We start from the raw sequence: 26,226 nt of genomic DNA, 5'->3' as shown, positions 1-26,226 counted from the left end.
CTGATAGACATACCCCAAGCGACTTACAGCTGTAATCGCAGCAAAAGGTGGCGCTACAAAGTATTAACTTAAGGGGGCTGAATAATTTTGCACGCCCAATTTTTCAGTTTTTGATTTGTTAAAAACGTTTGAAATATCCAATAAATGTCGTTCCACTTCATGATTGTGTCCCACTTGTTGTTGATTCTTCACAAAAAAAATACAGTTTTATATCTTTATGTTTGAAGCCTGAAATGTGGCAAAAGGTCGCAAAGTTCAAGGGAGCCGAATACTTTCGCAAGGCACTGTATCTATTGGATGAAATACCACAGTGTGCCATCACAGCAGCAAGATTTATGACTTGTTGCCACAAGAAAAGGGCAACCAATGAAGAACAAACATAATTGTAAGTACACCCCATATTTAGGTTTATTTGCACATCGTTACAACATTTGAAATCTATTTTATTATTTTGTAACTTCTGTGTGTAATGTTTACTAATAATTTTTATTGTTTATTTCACTTTTGTTTATTATCTACTTCACTTTCTTTGGCAATGTTTGGCAATGTTTCCCATGCCAATAAAGCCCTTGAATTGAATGGAGAGGAAGAGGCATGGAAGAGTGGAGCAACAGAGGGGGTGGAGGGAGAGAAGATAAAGAGGAGGGAGACAGAGAGAGTCATGCTTTAAAGAGGAGTTATTTTGGGAGATCATTTGGAGATACTCAGGGCAATTGACTGTGAAGGGGAATAAGATGAGTTAGAAATTATATTAAACATAGATATGGATTCTATCACTGAGGAGGAAGCCAAAGGGTCTACTAGGGAAAGTTAATCATGTCTCTGTGAAGTGATGAAACTGATTGAATTAATGTGGTTCAGGACTTCACCCACTAGTCTTGGATACAGTTATAGGAACCAACCACAAGCCATTTTAAAAGTTATCACTATCCACTGACTGTACTGAGAGAAACATGGAGATTCATATTGGTTGGAGTGATAATGTGATATCAGTTCTGCTAGCAATAACAATAATGATGTTGATGATTAGGTTAACTACTGAAGTTATAGAGAGGACAACTAGAAAATGTGAACCATTCGACTGACTTGAAAATGTCCATATAAAACCTTGGTGTGATATTCTAGCACTTCAAAGACTGACTGATAAAGACATTTATTACATCAAAAGAGTGGTTCTGATAGAAACTGGATTTATCAGTACAAGACTACTTCACGACTCCATACAAATCATGTAGTCACGATAAAACGGACAAAAAAAAACAGATAGACGGAAGTTCATTTCCAAATTGCCAGTCTAAATGGGTCATTTCAACCCAGAGGTAGAAGTCATTTACCAGATTACATTTTCCTTAAATCATGTTCTTATTTCCTGTTATGATTGACTAACTTTCCCATCCGTGGATGTTGATATTAACAGTGTGCTATAAAGCGTTCAGTATCCACTCAGTGGTACACTAATTCTCAATCATTTCCTTTGACAGTCATGTATACATCTTTAATAAACAGACACACACAGCATGTGCACGCACACACACACACACACACACACACACACACACACACACACACACACACACACACACACACACACACACACACACACACACACACACACACACACACACACACACACACACACACACACACACACACACACACACACACACACACACACACACACACACAGAGTGATGAGTGACATGCCGGTAGGGCAGGTTGATGCCCGCTAAGTGGTTGTGACAGAGAGGGAGTGGCAGACAGCCAGTGCCACAGCCAGCGTGGATTAAAACCAACCAGTAATTAGATTAGGTCTTAATATGATTTTCATTAAATGGAGAACTAGGGGGCCTAATTGTGAGTGGAGTGTTAAAGAGTAATATCTATTAAAACTGTAAATTGGAGTGGGATTGGAAGGTCTCGATGACAACTGAAGCATGGAATTAAATCATATGACACTTATTAGGTGTAATGGAAAATGCGCTGCCACGCGTCCCCTCGCAGGAAAAGGACACAAAAATAATAACAAAATGAAAGAAGAGAAAGTGTTGCACTTTGACTGTGAGAAAATGATAAATCAACACTTTTTTAAATGGTGTTTGAACAGGCATAATCTCACATACCAAGTATCACAGAGCCTTGACACAAACTTTTTCTCACTCTCTCTGACTAGTTTCATAGTTGTTCAAATACCCCTTACCAGTTCAAATACTAATACTAATATGTCAAATGGGAATGTTTCTCAAACAAAACATCTGATTTACCCTACATTATACAATGAACCAGACAGCAACAAACCCAAGGTTCTACTCATATTTACAAAGAATAAACAGCAGTCAGAACAGGAGGTTAGAAATGCCTGCTACAGCTTAAACAATGATTATTCCATCCTGTCTAAATTGGACAAGAACACTGGCAGCTGGGTAAACAATGCCACCCCACACTCACTTGTTGTGTGTACCAAGCATGAAAGTGAAATGAATCGACACCAGTGTTTTCCATAATGGCGTACAAATTAGAATATGCCAACAACAACATGGGTGACAGAGACGTGGTTTCTTCATGACAAATAACAAGGGCTTGGCATTAATTGTGAAATAACGAGAGTGCCGTTGGTTGACAAAGACTCCCCACCTTCAAGCCTGTGTTTCCTGTACGGAGGTGGTGTGGAGATTAGTTCCTGGTCAGGTGAACAACGGGGAGGTTATTTAGCGTTCCACTCAGACTGTAGAACATGACAGGAGGTCAGGCTGGGGTATGTTCCACTCAGACTGTAGAACATGACAGGAGGTCAGGCTGGGGTATGTTCCACTCAGACTGTAGAACATGACAGGAGGTCAGGCTGGGGTATGTTCCACTCAGACTGTAGAACATGACAGGAGGTCAGGCTGGGGTATGTTCCACTCAGACTGTAGAACATGACAGGAGGTCAGGCTGGGGTATGTTCCACTCAGACTGTAGAACATGACAGGAGGTCAGGCTGGGGTATGTTCCACTCAGACTGTAGAACATGACAGGAGGTCAGGCTGGGGTATGTTCTACTCAGACTGTAGAACATGACAGGAGGTCAGGCTGGGGTATGTTCTACTCAGACTGTAGAACATGACAGGAGGTCAGGCTGGGGTATGTTCTACTCAGACTGTAGAACATGACAGGAGGTCAGGCTGGGGTATGTTCTACTCAGACTGTAGAACATGACAGGAGGTCAGGCTGGGGTATGTTCTACTCAGACTGTAGAACATGACAGGAGGTCAGGCTGGGGTATGTTCTACTCAGACTGTAGAACATGACAGGAGGTCAGGCTGGGGTATGTTCTACTCAGACTGTAGAACATGACAGGAGGTCAGGCTGGGGTATGTTCTACTCAGACTGTAGAACATGACAGGAGGTCAGGCTGGGGTATGTTCTACTCGGGGACAATGAGAGGCCTACTCAACAGTAAGCGTTTAGACTAGGGAAAGACACACCACACTCTTAGGGCTGGTTTCCTGGACCCAGATTAAGACTACCTCGGGATTAAAAAGCATTTTCAATGGAGAATCTTCATCACTTTGAAGGTCCATAGCATCCATAAGTAAAACACTGTATTATTGTACAATCAGAGAAACGTCTCTATAAAGCAGGGGATGCTCTGCATGGTACATTAGGATCCTGGCCATCCTGATATACACAATAATGAGTGTGATTTAACGCTCTGTTTGTCCTGCGAGGCCCAACGCCCCTCTTCGTATTTCCTCCATACACAGGTGTATTGGCTCAGCCTAATGAGATCATTACCAGTAAACCTGTTTATTTGGCAAATGGAAAAGCATTTTACTACAATGAACTGTGTTGGTTTGGGCAAACAGAGCTAAAATCAGATCATTAAAACCCACAATGGTAAACATGTTTATTTGGCGAACAGATAACCTCCCTTGCCAGAAGATTCAGACCCTACCGTTATTCTTGTTTACACTGAGCTGCACTGAAGTCGGAGGCACTGGTCTATTTACCATTAGGCAGAAGAGGCGATAGCCTCACACCATCAAGGGACCTCATGATCTGGGCATAAAAAAATAGATACAAAAATAATAATTTCTCAGCTTGAGGTCTTCTCATGCTCTGCTGGAAACGTCATCGCCATCAAAATCTGTCTGTTTAAGATAGAGAAATATTTTCTTTGCATGGGCTACGTCTCAATCGGGGCGGCAGGGTAGCCTAGTGGTTAGAGCGTTGGACTAGTAACCGAAAGGCTGCAAGTTCAAATCCCCAAGCTGACAAGGTACAAATCTGTCGTTCTGCCCCTGAACAGGCAGTTAACCCACTGTTCCTAGGCCGTCATTGAAAATAAGAATTTGTTCTTAACTGACTTGCCTAGTTAAATAAATAAAAATATTTTAAAAATCCACTGCATCTGCCGACGTCGGCGGTGGAAGGTGGCCGAGCTCATCAGTATTTGTCAGGCCAGGAGACATCCCAAAAATCGGTCTTCTCACGAAAACATTGGTAGCGTCCGAACGGTTTGGGCTACACAATTATATGACTCTATGGAAAGATGAGACTTAGGAACGATGCTGTTCTCCGTTTCTCTCTGACCCCCACAAGTGTCACTAGACTCACCTGAAGGTACCGAGCTGAAAATGATTGGAAGTTAATATGGCATTTCCACAGGTAATTCCATGATAAAATATTATTAAAATTATTATGAGCTTTCTTCTCTCTCTCACATACTTTTTTTCTTTACCTAGTTGAATGTGCTGATGACAAAATCACACAAAAATGATCAATAGAAATCAAATTTATCAACCCATGAAGGTCTGGATTTGGAGTCACACTCAAAATTAAAGTGGAAAAGCACACTACAGGCTGATCCAACTTTGATGTAATGTCCTTAAAACAAGTCAAAATGAGGCTCAGTAGTGTGTGTGGCCTCCACGTGCCTGTATGACCTCCCTACAATGCCTGGGCATGCTCCTGATGAGGTGGCGGATGGTCTCCTGAGGGATCTCCTCCCAGACCTGGACTAAAGCATACGCCAACTCCTGGACAGTCTGTGGTGCAATGTGGCGTTGGTGGATGGAGCGAGACATGATGTCCCAGATGTGCTCAAATGGATTCAGGTCTGGGGAACGGGTGGGCCAGTCCATAGCATCAATGCCTTCCTCTTGCAGGAACTGCTGACACACTCCAGCCACATGAGGTCTAGCATTGTCTTGCATTAGGAGGAACCCAGGGCCAACCGCACCAGCATATGGTCTCACAAGGGGTCTGAGGATCTCATCTCGGTACCTAATGGCAGTCAGGCTACCTCTAACGAGCACATGGAAGGCTGTGCAGCCCCCCCAAAGAAATGCCACCATGACTGACCCACTGCCAAACCGGTCATGCTGGAGGATGTTGCAGGCAGCAAAACGTTCTCCACAGCGTCTCCAGCCTCTGTCACGTCTGTCACATGTGCTCAGTGTGAACCTGCTTTCATCTGTGAGGAGCAAAGGGCGCCAGTGGCGAATTTGCCAATCGTTGTGTTCTCTGGCAAATGCCAAACGTCCTGCACGGTGTTGGCACAACCCCCACCTGTGGACGTCAGCCTTCATACCACCCTCATGGAGTCTGTTTCTGACCATTTGAGCAGACACATGCACATTTGTGGCCTGCTGGAGGTCATTTTGCAGGGCTCTGGCAGTGCTCCTCCTGCTCCTCCTTGCACAAAGGCGGAGGTAGCGGTCCTGCTGCTGGGTTGTTGCCCTCCTACGGCCTCCTCCACTTCTCCTGATGTACTGGCCTGTCTCCTGGTAGCGCCTCCATGCTCTGGACACTACGCTGACAGACACAGCAAACCTTCTTGCCACCGCTCGCATTGATGTTCCATCCTGGATGAGCTGCACTACTTGAGCCACTTGTGTGGGTTAAAGACTCCTTCTCATGCTACCACTAGAGTGAAAGCACCGCCAGCATTCAAAAGTGACCAAAACATCAGCCAGGAAGCATAGGAACTGAGAAGTGGTCCGTTGTCCCCACCTGCAGAACCAGCCCTTTATTGGAGGTGTCTTGCTAATTGCCTATAATTTCCACCTGTTGTCTATTCCATTTGCACAACAGCATGTGAAATGTATTGCCAATCAGTGTTGCTTCCTAAGTGGACAGTTTGATTTGACAGAAGTGTGATTGACTTGGAGTTACATTGTGTTGTTTAAGTGTTCCCTTTATTCTTTTGAGCGGTGTATATATTTTCATATCTAAAATTCCAAATCATATAGCTAAATGATCCTTGGTATCTTAAAACAATTCCACACGTTAGCTTAGTAGAAACCCATCCCCGGCCCTTAGACTAGGGGCAGTCACGTGCACATGCCCCTTTCCCCTTCCAGTCTCCAAAGGACCCAAAAGCATTTTTTTTGTATACATTCTTTGTCATTGTTGTTCGGAATTCACTGCCTGCAAGTTGTCATCAAGTTCACCCCCCCCCACCCCCAAGCCGTCCGTTGGTTGGTTGCGCCTGTTGATCTTCCCTGTACGGCGCTCACACTACGCCTGGTATCCAAACATGCATGGCTTGAGAGATACACTCACCATGCTAGTGTGTGTAGTTAGATACCTGGTTTAAATATGAACAGTAATGCCACAGCAGCATACCATTGATTAACACTTGATTTAGCCTACAGCATCATCAACAGTCGGTCTGGTTGGCTGATACGCACAGCAGAGAGACAGAACGATAGAGAGGTCAATTACAAATCAGTAAAAGAAATGGAGCTAGCTAACTAGCAGATTTACATCAATCATCAATATTAATGACCAGCTGATAGCCCAGACTCTTTTCCCTGTGTTAATCATGTCTTTAGGAGGCACTGTAACTAGCTTGCTTACAATTTGTGGTGATGAGTGAAAGTGTTGTTGCAGAACTAAATAGACCAATGCTCAAAAACATAAGCATTGTCTCTACAGAGTCAGTTGGTTATCAATTTTGACATATGAATTATGAAAGTTTTTTTTTTTTTTCAAGCGGGAGGTTTTTTCATTTTGAGCACCTGCACCCTGAAAGGTCTGTGCACTGCCCTGACTAGGGGAATACAATAAGCATTTCTTTGGTAAAAGACAGGTGCTGCTGATAATACTGCCATTGTCGTCGAGGCAGAGGACATTTGTGGCCCGTGTGTATGTGTAGCCAATGTACTGTATTTGATGCTGTCTGGACAAAAAAAATGATGGCATGTCATACTCTTTCTGGCCAGACCGCATCAGATACATGGGCTACATATAGTCAGACAGAGGGGCGCAGTTTCGCTCGGATGCTTTCTCCGGTGAGATAGTTTCAGCCACTTGTGAATTGAAGGAAAATCGCTAAGTCTGCCCTTGGTCAGAATGGCAATCATGGTTATATTAAGACACTGTGAAGCCAGTGCGAGATATTGGTTCGGAGAACTTACCTCAATGCAGGGATGGGATATGCCACGGTACTCCAAACTGTACCTATATCCAAAACTAGCAGTATTTCAAGCTTCTCGACGGAGCAGTGTGGATAAAGTTGAAGTTAGGAAAACAGTGGCATATCTCATCCCTGCATTGAGGTGAAATTTCCGACCCATATCTCGGCCGGCTCCAAGGTGTATTAATGTAACCATGATTGTGTTCCGACCCCAGTGCCGTGTAAACAAGCGTAACGGTAGGGTCGGTATCTTCTGGTAAATAACCTCACTTTCTCTAGCCCCCAAATAGCTCATGCTCCTTCTCTTTCTCTCTACCAAATCAAAACTGTACAACATAATTATTCACACCCTAACACCACTCCCCTAACAGTGTTAACTAAAAAGGTTTACACTCATTCTCTCGCTCTATAGAGAACTTCCACCTGCTCTAATGAACACTCAGCACTCCCCAATTCCTAACTATTCTTACTGCAGTACCTCCTGTGCATCTCAACGATGAATACACCTGTTCCTACTCTAGAGTATTTTAAGCCCCAAAAGACCGGACTCCACGCCTGCAATGGGGAGCGCTCTAACTCTCCTCCATTCCAACTGCAGCCCTTCCATTAGTTCCAGGGAGGTGGTGTCACCCCAAAAGTGGGATGTATGGTTTGTAATTACAGCCCAGGTGTAAGTTGTTCCACCGGAGAGGCCTGAAGTGGTTCTATTAGCCCTGGCCTGGCCCCTCTTAACCTCTCACCTGGCCCACACAATCCTCCTGTCCCCTATCTCATGCTCCACACTGCTCTCTCACACACACAACGGAGGGCTATTTTCATCACTGTCATCAACCCCCCCCCCCTACGTAGCTACATCTCCTCGTCATCCACACACTGTAAACCTGATGGTTCCATAAACTACTTCACTACACACAATAACCCAGTCACCTTTCATTTGAATCCACTGAGGGCTTTAAGCACATATGTATCCCATCCTCTCTCTCTAACCATACCAGTTCAATTATATTACAACTGTAATCATTATCCAACCCTCTTGGCCTACGACACAATTCCCTCGCATGTTACAACAGTTTGGGACTGCATTGTGAATTTGATCCAAGGTTAATAAAGTTGAATAATTTGACTAACCAACCATAACTGGTTCTCATTACGTAGCCAATAAACATCTTCCTCAGAGAGGACATGAAATGCCAGTTGTAAAACCCTTCCATTACCTCATTTATAATAACACCAGCCAAGTCCAATGAGACAGGGGCCTTTACACAAGAGATTGAGACAGGGGACTGTACACAAGAGATTGAGACAGGGGACTGTACACAAGAGATTGAGACAGGGGACTGTACACAAGAGATTGAGACAGGGGACTGTACACAAGAGATTGAGACAGGGGACTGTACACAAGAGATTGAGACAGGGGACTGTACACAAGAGATTGAGACAGGGGACTGTACACAAGAGATTGAGACAGGGGACTGTACACAAGAGATTGAGACAGGGGACTGTACACAAGAGATTACACAAGAGACAGGGGACTGTACACAAGAGATTGAGACAGGGGACTGTACACAAGACAGGGTACACAAGACTGTACACAAGAGTACACAGTACACAAGAGATTGAGACAGGGGACTGTACACAAGAGATTGAGACAGGGGACTGTACACAAGAGATTGCGACAGGGGACTGTACACAAGAGATTGCGACAGGGGACTGTACACAAGAGATCGAGACAGGGGACTGTACACAAGAGATCGAGACAGGGGACTGTACACAAGAGATCGAGACAGGGGACAGTACACAAGAGATTGAGACAGGGGACTGTACACAAGAGATTGCGACAGGGGACTGACTGTACACAATAGATTGCGACAAGGGACTGTACACAAGAGATTGAGACAGGGGACTGTACACAAGAGATTGAGACAGGGGACTGTACACAAGAGATTGAGACAGGGGACTGTACACAAGAGATCGAGACAGGGGACTGTACACAAGAGAGACAGGGGACTTGAGACAGGGGACTGTACACAAGAGATTGAGACAGGGGACTGTACACAAGAGATCGCGACAGGGGACTGTACACAAGACAGGGGACTGTACACAAGAGATTGAGACAGGGGACTGTACACAAGAGATCGAGACAGGGGACTGTACACAAGAGATCGCGACAGGGGACTGTACACAAGAGATCGAGACAGGGGACTGTACACAAGAGATCGAGACAGGGGACTGTACACAAGAGATCGAGACAGGGGACTGTACACAAGAGATCGCGACAGGGGACTGTACACAAGAGATTGAGACAGGGGACTGTACACAAGAGATTGAGACAGGGGACTGTACACAAGAGATTGCGACAGGGGACTGTACACAAGAGATTGCGACAGGGGACTGTACACAAGAGATTGCGACAGGGGACTGTACACAAGAGATTGCGACAGGGGACTCTACACAAGAGATTGCGACAGGGGACTGTACACAAGAGATTGTCCCACAGTGATATACACACATACACACTCAAGCATATTTGCACACATACAGTGTATACAGAGACACACACATGTCTGTTGCATCTTGTTATCCTCTACTTCCTCCTAGTCAGTCCAAGCATGAATAATGAATCCCCGCCGTACCAGGCGGTGGCTTAACACATGGCTGGGCCGCTCTTTAAGGGCTCCTTATTCACAAACAGCAGTGGTGCAGTAAATACCAGGGCTTTGCTGCCAATTTAATGGCAGTTATGCTTAACAAATCTCCCTCAATCTAATGCTCACTCACAAAGCCTGGCTATGGGCTTAACCTGCACACTGAGCCTCCCTCCTGTCCACTCCCTCTCTCTCTCTCTCTCTCTCTCTCTCTCTCTCTCTCTCTCTCTGCGACTGGCTGCATCAGTTTAGTGAGCTGTCCTTCCAGAGAGAGGAGAGAGCAGGCCTAGCTCATAATCCACACAACACTCAGGGATCAACACAAACACCAAACAATAACACTCTTTCATGAATAACAAATAACATTCAAAGACCTAAAACGCCAAGGGAATGATTTTTAGAGATAGGATGATCACTTAGAAATGTCCTTGTTTTTTGAAAGAAAATCACATTTCTAGTCCATTAAAATAACATCAAATTGACCACAAATACAGTATAGACATTGTTAATGTTGTCAACGACTATTGTAGCTGGACACGGCTGGTTTTATATATCTACATAGGCGTACAGAGGCCCATTATCAGCAACCATCACTCCTGTGTTCCAATGTCATGTTGTGTTAGCTAATTCAAGTGTATCATTTTAAAAGGCTAATTGATCATTAGAAAATCCTTTTGCAATTATGTTAGCACAGCTGAAAACTGTTGTCCTGATAAAAGAAGCAATAAAACTGGCCTTCTTTAGACTAGTTGAGTATCTGGAGCATCAGCATTTATGGGTTTGATTACAGGTTCAAAAAGGCTGGAAACAAAGAACTTTCTTCTGAATCTCATCAGTCTATTCTTGTTCTGAGAAATGAAGGATATTCCACAGGAGAAATGACCAAGAAACTGAAGATCTCATACAACGCTGTGTACTACTCCCTTCACAGAACGGTGCAAACTGGCTCTAACCAGAATAGAAAGAGGAGTGGGAGGCCCCGGTGCACAACTGAGCAAGAGGACAAGTACATTAGAGTGAAAGAACACAGACACTGGACAGAGAAACACTGCCTTGAAGGCCAGCATCCCGGAGTCGCCTCTTCACTGTTGATATTGAGACTGGTGTTCTGCAGGTACTATTTAATGAAGCTGCCAGTTAAGGACTTGTGAGGTGTCTGTTTCTCAAACTAGACACTCTAATGTACTTGTCCTCTTGCTGGACTGGGGAAAGCTGTTTAGGTACAATTCTCTGCATGTTTAGAGAAACAACTCTGAGCTAGAGTACCTGTAAACCAGCAATCTAAAAATGTCCTCTGTAAAATCTTGAAATTTACCCAAACAAAACCACAAATCATGCACACAAAAATCTATTTTGTGACAGTGAAATTAAATGTTCTTGAAATCAACTTGATAAAATAAGTATTAATCAAACTGATTAAAATAATAAGAATCCAAGAATCCTTTAACAGAAATCTTATTTGTGGAGCCAGTCACGATGGATATGAACGGGTAGTTGTCTCTCCATCTAGACCTGCTGTACTGAGACAGAGGGTTGCTAGGAGCACAACTAACCATAACTCATCCCATACGTCATATTATCAAGTTAATAACAAGACACCACAGAGACCAACACACCTCACCTGAACACACACGGGTTCTATATACATGTAACACTGTATATGGATGTAGATATTTAGTACGAATATATGCTTTGCCTCATTCACTCGTTCTATCCTCCCTATTGAAGATATGGCAGAAAGAAAACCTTTCGTCGTGTAGACATTGGATTAGAATAGCTGAAACAGGACATGTTCACGGGTGTGAACATGCAGAGGACAAAGTGTTGACTGCTAGCAGGAGAAGTGTTATGAAGAACTAAAAATACAAAGATACTGACGGGCTCTCAAGTTAACCGACTGAACACACACCTCCCCTGGACCATGCAGTACCACTATGAGTATTGCTAACAATATTCTAATTAAGTTAAATAAGATGTACTTTGCTGCACTCAGTGATGGTAGCCCTTTAAGGACAAACAGTACAGTGGACCCTTGGCCAGTAAATGTACAGTAACCGTGTAGCGTTAGTTGGTTGAAGGAAGGAAGGAAGGAAGGAAGGAAGGAAGGAAGGAAGGAAGGAAGGAAGGAAGGAAGGAAGGAAGGAAGGAAGGAAGGAAGGAAGGAAGGAAGGAAGGAAGGAAGGAAGGAAGGAAGGAAGGAAGGCTAGAACAGGAGCTGTTAATGAGTTTGGATGAGAGGCCTGAGGCAGGATTACAGTCCCTACAGGATCAATGGTACACACATACAGGTGGACCTGAGGACTAGAGGAGACTACCTTTACACAGACAGCAAGAGAGAGAGAGAGCGATTCCACAAAATGAGGTGGAAACTGAGCTTCCTAACCTCCTGCCAAATGTATGACCATATTAGAGACACATATTTCCCTCAGATTACACAGGCCTACAACGAATTTAAAAAAATCAATTTTGATAAACTCCCATATCTACTGGGTGAAATACCACAGTGTGCCATCACAGCAGCAATATTTTCCCTTTTGTACTTTAACTATTTGAACATCGTTACAACACTGTATATAGACACATTTCTTTATTCTTTTGGAACTTTTGTTTATCTATTTCACTTGCTTTTTCCCATGCCAATAAAGCCCTTTGAATTTAATTTAATTGAGAGAGAGAGAGAGAGAGAGAGAGAGAGAGAGAGAGAGAGAGAGAGAGAGAGAGAGAGAGAGAGAGAGAGAGAGAGAGAGAGAGAGAGAGAGAGAGAGAGAGAGAGAGAGAATGAGAGAATGAGAGAATGAGAGAATGAGAGACAGAAGGAGACAGAGAGCAAAAGAGAGAAAGAAAGAGAGAAAGAAAGAAAGAGGAGCCAATGAGGGCCTACAGAAGCAACTAGATCTTCTGCAAAGATTCTGTCAGACTTGGGCCCAGACGGTGAATCTCAGTAAGACAAAATGAATGGTGTTCCTAAAACAGTTCAGTTGCCATGACAAAAGCTCTATCTAGACACCGTTGCCCTAGAGCACACAAATAATTATACCTACCTCAGCCTAAACATCAACACAACAGGTAAACTCCACAAGGCTGTGAGCAATATAAGAGACAAGGCAAGAAGGGCCTTCTATGCCATCAAAAGGAACATAAAACTCGACATCCCAAATAGGACCCGGCAAAGCAATACTTCAATCAGTTTTATACAACTGGTGGGTCTAATCCTGAATGCTGATTGGTTAAAACTGCATTCCAGCCAGTGTCTATTCCACAAGTTACCACCGGCTAAATCTATGACGTTAAAATGCCTATTTACTCTGTTCCATCTGACTGTGCAATCCACAGTCACATCAGCCCAGCCAGGCAATTTATAAAGTTGATCTCCACTATAAAAGTATCTAGACATTATATCACATTTCTTTAAGACTAACGTTTAGTTTTCAACAGCGGAGATTTGTATAAACCTTGATGTCTGTCTCTCCGACATTTTCAACATTGTTTCAATATTCAAATTGGATCTCCTGCTATAGCATAGTAATGAACGTGTCGGAAGTCGGGATGAGACAGACAGGCAGGCAGCGTTTCTCAGCAAGTCGAAATCATGAATCTGCTGGCATCATTTTTATGGATATATACAAAAAAATGTCAATTGAAAAAAAGGTAAACGCAGCTAATTTCCAGTCTTTCCAGCTTCAGTTTGAAGTGATTGTGTAACTGTAGCTGTGTTGTTGGCTAGCTCCTCTGAACAACAGTGTCCTGACGAGTGAGAACATTTTTATGCCAGGCGAAATCACGCCTCATTAGCTCATTGTTATGGATGTATCCAAATAAATGTCACTAGAAAACAGCTTAAACAAATGAAAACGGAGCTACTTTGCTGTTATTCTGGCTGCACTTTTTGACATGACTGTAAGTTATCTGTCGTTGGCTAGATACAGGCTGGCAATGGAACATCAATAGATCTAGATATAAATAGATTACAGAACAAAACGACTGAACGACTGGGTCGCGTCTCTAGCAAACCTACATTTGTGTCAGAACTACATCTTGTGGAAGGATGAAATATTATGAATACATTTATCAAAATAAGGGCCTCCTGGGTGGCGCAGTGGTCTAGAACACTGCACCGCAGTGCTAGCTGTGCCACCAGAGACTCTGGGTTCGAGCCCAGGCTCTGTCGCAGCCGGCCGCGACTGGGAGGTCCATGGGGAGACGCACAATTGGCCTAGCGTCGTCCGGGTTAAGGAGGGCTTGGCCGGTAGGGATATCCTTGTCTCATCGCACACTAGCAACTCCTGTGGCGGGCCAGGCTCCAGGTGCACGGTGTTTCCTCTGACACATTGGTGCGGCTGGCTTCCGGGTTGGATACGCGCTGTGTTAAGAAGCAGTGCGGCATGGTTGGGTTGTGTTGTGTTTCGGAGGACGCATGGCTTTCGACCTTCGTCTCTCCCTCGCCCGTACAGGAGTCGTAGCGATGAGATAAGATAGTAACTACTAACAATTGAACACCACGAAATTGGGGAGAAAAGGGGGTAAAATTTAACAACAAAAAAAATGTTTTTTAATCAAAATAAATGTTTTAATGAAAATATGTCAATCATTATTGTATAAAAGTGATAATATGCTAGAAGCTGGTGTTTAGAGGTTATATTTGTCACACCTTCCTTGTGATTGTCTCCAGCCCCTCCAGGTGTACCTTATTATCCCGGTGTATATATCCCTGTTTCCTGTCTCTCTGTGCCAGTTCGTCTTGTTTGCCAAGTCAACCAGAAGTTTCCTTGCTCCTATTTGCTTCCCAAACTCTTTTGGTTCTAGTCCTCCTGGTTTCAATCCTTGCCTGTCCTGACTCCGAACCCACCTGCCTGACCACTCTGCTTGTTCTGTCTTCGAGCCTGCCTATCCTCTTATACTGTTTGGACTCTGATCTTGTTACTGAACCCCTGCCTGGCCTGACCTCGAGGCTGCCTATCCCCTTATACTATTTGGACTCTGATCTTGTTACTGAACCCCTGCCTGGCCTAACCTCGAGGCTGCCTATCCCCTTATACTGTTTGGACTCTGATCTTGTTACTGAACCCCTGCCTGGCCTGACCTCGAGGCTGCCTATCCCCTTATACTGTTTGGACTCTGATCTTGTTACTGAACCCCTGCCTGGCCTGACCTCGAGGCTGCCTATCCCCTTATACTGTTTGGACTCTGATCTTGTTACTGAACCCCTGCCTGGCCTGACCTCGAGGCTGCCTATCCCCTTATACTGTTTGGACTCCGATCTTGTTACTGAACCCCTGCCTGGCCTGACCTCGAGGCTGCCTATCCCCTTATACTATTTGGACTCTGATCTTGTTACTGAACCCCTGCCTGGCCTGACCTCGAGGCTGCCCTTCGTCTGGTACTGTTTTGGACTCTGAGCCAGTTTATGAACTCTCACCTGTACCGAACCTTTCTTTTGCCTACCCTTTTGATTAATAAATATCGGAGCTCAACCATCTGCTACCTGTGTCTGCATTTGGGTTTCGCCTTGTGTCCTTATAATATTGGGCCTAACAACACCCATGCCAATATATCCTCCAAACACTGGCTTCTCTGGCATTATCACTTAAATAGGACCCATCCCCCCCCTCCCTATGGTTGTGAGGTCTGGGTTCCACTCACCAATTAAGAATTCACAATATGAGACAAACACCCAATTGAGATGCATGCAGAATTCTACAAGAATATACTTTGTGTACAAAGCAAAACAGAATAGAATAGAAAAGACTATACCCGAATTAAGACTATTCACTACAACCACAGAGGAGGAGCTAGTTATCAAGAGAGAGTAACATCCAGAAAATAATCAACCAAAAGAACAGAGCTATCTGGCCCTAAACAGAGAGTGCACAGTGGCAGAATACCTGACCACTGTGACTGACCCAAAATTAAGACAATAGCCTTGCTGTTGAGTAAAGTCACCATAGGCAGACCTGGCTCTCTATAGAAGATAGCATATGTCCACAAAATGAGGTGGAAACTGAGCTGCACTTCCTAACCTCCTGCTAAATGTATGACCACATGAGAGACACATTACCCTCAGATCACACAGACCCACAAATCATTTTAAAACAAGTCAAACATCGATAAACTCCCATATGTGTTAGGTGAAATACCACAATTTGCAAATAACAGCAGCAAGATTTGTGGCCATTTGCCATGACAAAAGGGCAACCAGTGGAGTACAAACATTGTAAATACTACCACTATCTTCCACCACTATTTATCTGTTTACTTATCTTCCACCACTATTTATCTGTTTACTTATCTTCCACCACTATTTATCTGTTTACTTATCTTCCACCACTATTTATCTGTTTACTTATCTTCCACCACTATTTATCTGTTTACTTATCTTCCACCACTATCTGTTTACTTATCTTCCAACTATTTATCTGTTTACTTATCTTCCACCACTATTTATCTGTTTACTTATCTTCCACCACTATTTATCTGTTTATTTGCACATTGCTAAAACTGTTTATATCTTCCACCACTATTTATCTGTTTACTGATAATATAACTCTTGTTTAAATGTCTATCTTCCACCACTATTTATCTGTTTACTTATCTTCCACCACTATTTATGTGTTTACTTATCTTCCACCACTATTTATCTGTTTACTTATCTTCCACCATCTTTTTATCTGTTTAATCTTCTATTTATCTGTTTACTTATCTTCCACCACTATTTATCTGTTTACTTATCTTCCACCACTACTTTATCAATGTTTATTGTTAATTTCTACGTTTTTTGTTGATATTGTTAAATTAGTTTATTCTCACGTGTTGATTGCTAAAGCAAGCGAAATAAACAATGTAAATCAAATGAAATCAAACTTTGTCACATGCACCGAATACAACAAGTGTAGACCGTGAAATGCTTAATTACAAGCCCTTAACCAACAGTGCAGTTCAAGAAGAGTTAAGAAAATATTTACCTAATAAACTAAAGTAAAAAATGTAAAAAAGTGACACAATAACATAACAATAACGAGGCTATGTACAGGGGGTACCGGTACCGAGTCAGTGTGCGGGGGTAAAGGTTAGAGGTCTTTTGTACAGGTAGGTAGGGGTGACGTGACTATGCATTGATAATAAACAGCAGTATACAAACAAACGTTTAAACATGTCCCATGCCAATAAAGCCCCTTTTAAATGAATTGCGAGAGAGAGAGAAAAAGAGCGAGAAGGTGAGATCGGCTAACAGCTACCATTCATTTCCATTACAGCAAAACAGGAGATGTTACTGGTTTTTAAATGAAAAAGGAGAGGGAGAAAATAAGACTAATGCTGTAAACTGAGACGCACCACATCCCTGTATCGCCTTCCAGCAATATTACTAGAGCCTATTCAGGCCTGTTAACAACACCAGACAGCATTACATTTCAAGCATTAATGGCCTCATATATGTACATTCCCCATGCATTAAGAGCTAAATTAACACAATAAATAATAGCCAGCTATGGTGACAAATAATTGTCCTCATATTTCCTGTTAAAACGATTCTGTTGAACAAAAGAAAATAGCCTTGACGTTAGGATTGAAACACAACTGGTGCCATTTCAATTCCCACTGTGTCTAGTCAATTGGCATAAGCACATTTCACATGTGGACCATGAGGATGTCAAGGGAGCTCGCTACTGGTGGCAATTACTATTGGAATACTGTTTATTATAACAGGATAATTCATATTTAGTACACTGGGAGACAAGTGGAGGACAAAGGTTAGGTAAATATGTGTTCATTAGGCATTGACACTGCAATACAAAACATTACAATTTAGACAATACTTGTAATAATATCAATGGGTTATTTCATTTATAATTGTGTCTGATCATTTTCAATGAAAAACAAGAACCCTATCACAGGGGGAAATAAATTACAGACCGGGTGCAATGCACCATGGTTAATCAGAATCAATAGACCAACAGCGAAACTTTGTTAAAATATGGAAGTGTGTTTTTGATACGTTAGATATTCTGTATTTTAAGAGAAACAAAGGGACTGATGAGTGTAAAGATCGGTGTATTATTCAGATCGCCACATTGCACCTGAAAGAGCTTCTGTTGCCCTCTTTTGGAGGAATAAAAACCCATCTCACTCACTGGAAAGTGTCTCGGTAAGAGGACTATGTTACAGGTAATAAGCTACATCAGCTTTATCCATTTGACAAAATATGTTTAGTGACAGAAGGCCTATAAGTTTTTGCATTTGAATTTTTACCTGGCAAAAGTTGTTTATCTCGAATGACTTCATCATGATAGCCAGAGTTTATCCCTTTATTCTACCCTGGATGCTATCCTTGTTGTTTTGTTCCTTCTTGAGAATAACCAGGTACAGACCTGACTGTGTTGCAGAACCTCTGGCCCAAAGTAATATATACTAACAAGTAATTATGTGGGAAGAGATAGTCTACAACCACATGAGTTCAGTCGCAGTCTGAAGTCATTATAAATCTGAAAACAACCCACACTGTTTTACAACCATCTTTAGTGATATACTCACTCCATTTACAAAGCTAGAACTTTAGGAGAGAGGAATGATTTGAATACAAAGACAATTAACGATTTTATGTTTGTTTAATTTTCCTCGCACTGTCGTTATCTCCCTGCAAGTGAAGCGGTGACTGTGGATAAATGGCTGCTACTTGTGCTAATTTACACAGAGAAATACATTTGTTTCCAGGGCCATTATACAGTGAGCCATGCATTTTCTCCCCATAAATGGCCATCATTCATTACAGTTAACAATGCCATCCAATTCAGCTCGGTTAACCCTTTACACTTGTGGGAACTGGCCTGTACGGCTCGGCCTACATTAACATGATTCTTACAGAACAAAAGCTTATGCAAAAGCATGGTAGCAATTAAACGGTTTGGAGATTATGAGGAAATGATTAGATAAAAGTTGAGGACACAACAGTTCACCTGAAACAAGACTGAATCCAAACATTACACTGTTGATTTTTATGTGTATATTACGTTTACTGTACATTTCACTGTATTTGTTGACAACAAAATCTAAAAAAAATACTCTGGATACATTCAGTAACATAAGATTATTCCTGGAAAATGTGGGGTAGGTGCAACATAAGATAAAAACATGACAAGGGTTTGAGTGAGAGGACTAACTGGTGTCTCCAAGTGGTCACACACCTCTCTAAACTGAACTGTGCACAGCTCCTAAGTCATTTCAATGCCCCTTCATGACTCAAAGAAGAGTCTTCAACTATAAGGTGTTTTTTTTATCTCTCCTAGTTGTGCTGTTGAGAAACTAGAGCAAGAGCACTTGTAGTTGTTTTGAACACAACTCTGCATCCTCACCATCACACAATTACAATTACTAACTGCCATTTTCAACCCGTATACAGGTATGAGAGAAAAGTGCTACTGACCTTCAATACAATCGTGTTGGGTATTAGTGAATTACTTGTTCAGTCTAAGTGTAACATTTCATAGTGTTTATGAATGCCTGGTTTTAAAGGCATACAATGAGGGGGACGACAGAGAAGCACTGTCAGGACAGGACAAAATAATTGTGGTACAACACCCCCACCTACTGGTGAAATAATGAAGGTGCATTGAACTATATTGAGGCATAAATAAGTTAATTACACAGGCACATGTGCATACACACACACAGTCCAAAACTCACCGATGCCAGAGTTTCCCCCGGTGATGAGGACCACCCTGTCTGAGAGGTCACGACCCTGCAGGATCTCCAGAGCTGCAGTGTTCCCGTCGTAACGCTTCGGCTTCACCAGCACGTCCTCCACCGTGAACGCCTGCCGCGGGTCAAAGTAGGTCTTCCTCTTGTTAATGTGACTGTTAGTGAAGGGGCAGGGATAGAGGGAGAGAAAGAGAGAAGGGTGAAGGAGTAGATTGTATGTTGTATTTTTTACCAAATAAAATACCCAGGTTCAGATGAGACAAGACGACACTAAAGCTAAGTGGTTGTGCGGATGCTCCATCAGGTCCCTCTCGACCAAAACAAGGCCTCACGAACAGTCTCAGGCAGACAGTGGGGAATAGTTAGGCTGCTCACAGCCATGGGTCTACTTTACACCAGTAGAGAGATATCAAATCAAATTGTATTTGTCACATGCGCTGAATACAGCAGACCTTACTTACAAGCCCTTAACCAACAATGCATGATTGTAAGAAAATATTTGCATAAAATAAATAAACTAAAGTAAAGAATAAAAATAACGAGGCTATGTAGAGGGGGTACCGGTACCGAGTCAATGTGCAGGGGTACAGGGTAGTCAAGGAAATTTATGTAATATGTCCATGTAGGTAGGGGAAGGTGACTATGCATAGATAATAAACAGCAAGAAGCAGCAGAGTAAAAAAATGGGGTCAATGCAAATAGTCCAGGTCGCAATTTGATGAACTGTTCAGCAGTCTTACGGCTTGGAGGGTAGAAGCTGTTCAGCAGTTTTACGGCTTGGAGGGTAGAAGCTGTTCAGCAGTCTTATGGCTTGGAGGGTAGAAGCTGTTCAGCAGTTTTACGGCTTGGAGGGTAGAAGCTGTTCAGCAGTCTTATGGCTTGGAGGGTAGAAGCTGTTCAGCAGTTTTACGGCTTGGAGGGTAGAAGCTGTTCAGCAGTCTTATGGCTTGGAGGGTAGAAGCTGTTCAGCAGTCTTATGGCTTGGAGGGTAGAAGCTGTTCAGCAGTCTTATGGCTTGGAGGGTAGAAGCTGTTCAGCAGTCTTATGGCTTGGAGGGTAGAAGCTGTTCAGCAGTCTTATGGCTTGGAGGGTAGAAGCTGTTCAGCAGTCTTATGGCTTGGAGGGTAGAAGCTGTTCAGCAGTCTTATGGCTTGGGGGTAGAAGCTGTTCAGCAGTCTTATGGCTTGTGGGTAGAAGCTGTTCAGCAGTCTTATGGCTTGGAGGGTAGAAGCTGTGCAGCAGTCTTATGGCTTGGGGGTAGAAGCTGTTCAGCAGTCTTATGGCTTTTGGGTAGAAGCTGTTCAGCAGTCTTATGGCTTGGAGGATAGAAGCTGTTCAGCAGTCTTATGGCTTTTGGGTAGAAGCTGTTCAGCAGTCTTATGGCTTGGAGGATAGAAGCTGTTCAGCAGTCTTATGGCTTGGAGGGTAGAAGCTGTTCAGCAGTCTTATGGCTTGGAGGGTAGAAGCTGTTCAGCAGTCTTATGGCTTGGAGGGTAGAAGCTGTTCAGCAGTCTTATGGCTTGGAGGGTAGAAGCTGTTCAGCAGTATTATGGCTTGGAGGGTAGAAGCTGTTCAGCAGTCTTATGGCTTGGAGGGTAGAAGCTGTTCAGCAGTCTTATGGCTTGTGGGTAGAAGCTGTTCAGCAGTCTTATGGCTTGTGGGTAGAAGCTGTTCAGCAGTCTTATGGCTTGGAGGGTAGAAGCTGTTCAGCAGTCTTATGGCTTGGAGGGTAGAAGCTGTTCAGCAGTCTTATGGCTTGGAGGGTAGAAGCTGTTCAGCAGTCTTATGGCTTGGAGGGTAGAAGCTGTTCAGCAGTCTTATGGCTTGTGGGTAGAAGCTGTTCAGCAGTCTTATGGCTTGGAGGGTAGAAGCTGTTCAGCAGTCTTATGGCTTGGAGGGTAGAAGCTGTTCAGCAGTCTTATGGCTTGGAGGGTAGAAGCTGTTCAGCAGTCTTATGGCTTGGAGGGTAGAAGCTGTGCAGCAGTCTTATGGCTTGGAGGGTAGAAGCTGTGCAGCAGTCTTATGGATTGGGGGTAGAAGCTGTGCAGCAGTCTTATGGCTTTTGGGTAGAAGCTGTTCAGCAGTCTTATGGCTTTTGGGTAGAAGCTGTTCAGCAGTCTTATGGCTTGGAGGGTAGAAGCTGTTCAGCAGTCTTATAGCTTGGAGGGTAGAAGCTGTTCAGCAGTCTTATGGCTTGGAGGGTAGAAGCTGTTCAGCAGTCTTATGGCTTGGAGGGTAGAAGCTGTTCAGCAGTATTATGGCTTGGAGGGTAGAAGCTGTTCAGCAGTATTATGGCTTGGAGGGTAGAAGCTGTTCAGCAGTCTTATGGCTTGGAGGGTAGAAGCTGTTCAGCAGTCTTATGGCTTGTGGGTAGAAGCTGTTCAGCAGTCTTATGGCTTGTGGGTAGAAGCTGTTCAGCAGTCTTATGGCTTGGAGGGTAGAAGCTGTTCAGCAGTCTTATGGCTTGGAGGGTAGAAGCTGTTCAGCAGTCTTATGGCTTGGAGGGTAGAAGCTGTTCAGCAGTCTTATGGCTTGTGGGTAGAAGCTGTTCAGCAGTCTTATGGCTTGGAGGGTAGAAGCTGTTCAGCAGTCTTACGGATTGGAGGGTAGAAGCTGTTCAGCAGTCTTATGGCTTGGAGGGTAGAAGCTGTTCAGCAGTCTTATGGCTTGGAGGGTAGAAGCTGTTCAGCAGTCTTGTGGCTTGGAGGGTAGAAGCTGTTCAGCAGTCTTGTGGCTTGGAGGGTAGGAGCTGTTCAGGAGCCTTTTGGTCCCATACTTGGTGCTCTGGTACCGCTTGCCGTGTGGTAACAGATAGAACAGTCTATGATTAGGGTGGCTGGAGTTTTTGACAATTTGACAATCTGATAACGCCTGGTATAGGAGTCCTGAATGGCAGGAAGCTCGGCACCAGTGATGTACTGGGCCGTACGCACTATCCTCTGTAGCGCTTTGCGATCGGATGCCAAGCCGTTGCCATACCAAGCAGTGATGCAACCAGTCAAAATGCTCTCAATGGTGCAGCTGTATAACCTTTTGAGGATCTGAGGACACATGTCAAATCTTTTCAGCCTCCTGAGGGGGAATAGGAATTGTCATGTTCTCTTCCTGACTGTCTTGTCTTGGTGTGTTCGGACCATGATAGTTTGTTAACGATGTGGACACCAAGGAATTTGAAGCTCTCGACCAACTCCACTACTGCCCTGTCGATGGGAATGGGGGCGTGCTCAGCCGCCCTTTTCCTGTAGTCCACGATAAGCTCTTTTGTCTTGCTCACATTGAGGGAGAGGTTGTTGTCCTGGCACCTCTCGGACCTCCTCCCTGTAGGCTGTCAGATCGTTGTCAGTGATCAGGCATACCACTGTTGTATCCTCTTAACTTAATGAAGGTGTTGGAGTCGTGCGTAGCCAAGCAGTCGTGGGTGAAAAGGGAGTATGGGAGAGACTAAGCACGCACCCCTGTGGTGCCCCCGTGTTGAGGATCAGCGTGGCGGACCCTGGACCCTGGGGGCGGCCCTTCAGGAAGTCCAGGATCCAGTTGCAGAGAGAGGGGTTTAGTCCCAGGGTCCTTAGCTTAGTGATGAGCTTAGAGGGCACTATGGTGTTGAACGCCGAGCTGTAGTCAACAAACAGCAAACAGTGTTCCTTTGTCCAGGTGAGAAAGGGCAGTATGTAGTGCAATAGAGATTGTGTCATCTGTGGATCTGTTGGGGCGGTATGCAAATTGTAGTGGGTCCAGGGTTTCTGGGATGATGTTGTTGATGTGACCAACGACTAGCCTTTTAAAGCTTTCATGGCTACAGATGTGAGTGCTACGGGGCGGTAATCATTTAGGCAGGTTACCTTGGCGTTCTTGGGCACAGTGACTATGGTGGTCTGCTTGAAACATGTAGTTATTACAGACTCAGACAGGGAGAGGTTGAACATGTCTGTGTAGGCACTTGCCAGTTTGTCAGCGCATGCTCTGAATACACGTCCTGGTAATCCGTCTGGCCCTGCGGCTTTGTGAATGTTGACCTGTTTAAAAGGTCTTACTCACATCGGCTACGGAGAGCATGATCACACAGTTGTCCGGAACAGCTGTTGCTGTCATGCATGGTTGAGTGTTGCTTGCCTTGAAGCAAGCATAAAAGGCATTCAGCTCATATTGTAGTCTCGCTTCCCTGGGCAGCTAGTGGCTGGGTTTCCCTTTGTAATCCGCAATAGTTTGCAAGCTCTGCCACATCCGAAGAGCGTCAGAACCGATGTAGTAGGATTCAATCTTAGTCCTGTATTGACACTTTGCCTGTTTGAAGGTTTGTCGGAGGGCAAAGCGTATTTCTTATAAGCATCCGGATTAGTGTCCAGCTCCTTGAAAGTGGCAGCTCTAGCCTTTAGCTCAGTGTGGATATATTATGTACAAACTAAGCGAAAAAACACAGAATAGCACAATTGGTTAGGAGCCAGTAAAATGGCAGCTGGCGCCATACATTTTTGGTAGCACTTGATGTTACGGAACAGTTTCCACTACTATTTGCCTGGTATTGAATAAAACATGTAACTGATATGAATATGGTGCTTATTTAACTGAAGCCCAAAGAAACAAACAAGTAATGAGTAGGTTATTACTGTGTATTTGCCATACTTTGTCATTCTTTTTTAAATGCCTGGTAAATTGATGTACCGTAAAATAAAGTGCTTCTAGTTTTGATTTCTTTACTGTCACCGCTTAACTTGCTGGTTCAGTACATCAGGAAATGAAGACTTACTCCACATAGAAGACTTGTCCTTTGCCATCCATCTCCTGCTCCCATCCATACGGTAGATCTGTGGGGAAGAAGATCCTCCAGTTAGACTCCTCAAGTCATTCAGAAACATGATTCATACCATTAACTCATTATCTCTGAATGGTCTGTTACTGAATGCCATCCTAACTGAAGGAGACATATACAATAGCAGAATTGTATGTGTATCAGTGTTTTGACCTCTCACTATGAACAACCAGGTGCACCCAGAGCCATAAGAAAAAATCTGCTGAGTCATGATACACACAAGATTGGGTCCAATGTGGATAAGTCATGACAATTAGACACTTGCAAAAAGGCATATTGAATGGTTGCCTGACGACTCCAACTGAATTCCTCCGCTGCTCTATTGTTCACTACATACTTAGGTCTGAGACTGCCATCATTGAAGTCATTTGTGATGATGTCAATATAAGGGGTGTTGTACAAAAAGTAATCAGCGATTGGATCATCACTAACCAATCAGAGTATCAAAGCCAAAAACGGATTTTCTAAACGCCACTTTATGCACATGTGTTCTGGATCTAGCCCAACCCATCGGGTCAAGAATTAATTTCCATTCTAGAAATCGTCTGGAAGGTACTCAGACTCATTACGGGGAAGAAACTAACGTCCGTGGGCGTAGCGTTTGGCGGAGCAAGGAGCTTGGGTAGCCAGGCAAATTGAATGGGGTGGGATGTAATGGGGTTGGTGGGAGAAAGAACAAAGTAGAGAATGGGGTCTGCCAAGAGAATAACTCTAACCTCCAGCACAGCGTCTCTTCTTCCCTGTTTTGGGATGATCCCACTGAGTCTTCATTTCCTCATGACTGTGGAGAGAGAGACACAGAGAATCCATCAAACTAGCTAGCAATTACTGATAGCACTGCTCTATTCACTGCGCAATATTGCATCGATGTTACAGCCAAATGCTTGTATGTTCAAGGACTGGTTTATGGGAAGCATAACACTGCCATAAAATCAAGCGGCACTGGTTGACTATGAGCAATGCGCAATAGTTCATTTTCGCTTACTTCGCATAGTAAACCCATCCATCCTTCGTAGATCTCTCTTCCCATCCTGGAGGCAGCTCATCCTCGCTGTCTGTATCGTCCATACCAGCATACTTTAAAGCTGCCATATCCCGTGTTTCTTTCGAATTCAGAGATATAGCAAAATGACAATCTATATTTTGCAGAAGCGACGGAGCTGTGAAAACCGAAATCAGAAACTCTGTGATTATAATCCACTGAACTGCAGTTGTAATCCTGCCTCAGCACTTCCGCAATAATACGGTGATGTCGGCGAAGTGTTGTTTGGGTAATGAAGTCATGCAGGAGTAAAGTCATTCCGTTCCTCAGTTCAAATAAGATACTGAAACATTACAGTTACAAAAATGTCAAAACTAATATAATTTGTACAATGAATAATGTATGCATACCGTAAATGACCATGTGTATCATACATTTTAGGGGTAACAAAGTGACAAAATGTACTCATCCAAAACTGCGTCTGCGCACGAGAATGGGAGGGGTTTCGAGGGGCTGAACCGCGTTAGCATATTAGCGAGGGTCAGGGTGCTATTCGGGTTCCTTGGGACGTCCCTAACCCCTTAGCTATTTTAAACCTCAATGTCAATGCGGTAGGGACGTTGCAATGATCCAGATACCACCAATATATGAGCAATTGCGAGTGGGCATCAGAAACAGATTATCGTTCTCATGGCAGCAT

At 43.7% G+C, this 26,226-nt stretch overlaps 1 protein-coding gene across 1 annotated transcript in view; it reads right to left on the bottom strand.

Moving 5' to 3' along the window:
* The window catches only part of LOC124004622 (WW domain-containing oxidoreductase-like), a 134,542-nt gene extending 108,590 nt beyond the window's left edge, over positions 1–25,952 (bottom strand). The window contains exons 1-4 of the mRNA XM_046313305.1: positions 25,530–25,952; positions 25,261–25,325; positions 24,482–24,539; positions 19,723–19,892 (exon numbers count right to left, since the gene is read on the bottom strand). Of these exons, the coding sequence (XP_046169261.1) occupies positions 19,723–19,892; positions 24,482–24,539; positions 25,261–25,325; positions 25,530–25,636 (400 nt within the window). The 5' untranslated portion in view covers positions 25,637–25,952. The remainder of the gene's footprint in view (positions 1–19,722; positions 19,893–24,481; positions 24,540–25,260; positions 25,326–25,529) is intronic.
* Positions 25,953–26,226: the final 274 nt, after the last annotated feature.

This window comes from Oncorhynchus gorbuscha, linkage group LG01 (genome assembly GCF_021184085.1).
Source record: "Oncorhynchus gorbuscha isolate QuinsamMale2020 ecotype Even-year linkage group LG01, OgorEven_v1.0, whole genome shotgun sequence".
NCBI lineage: Eukaryota > Metazoa > Chordata > Actinopteri > Salmoniformes > Salmonidae > Oncorhynchus > Oncorhynchus gorbuscha.
The sequence above is the reverse complement of the archived record's forward strand: the minus strand, read 5'-3'. Positions and strand labels throughout refer to the sequence as shown.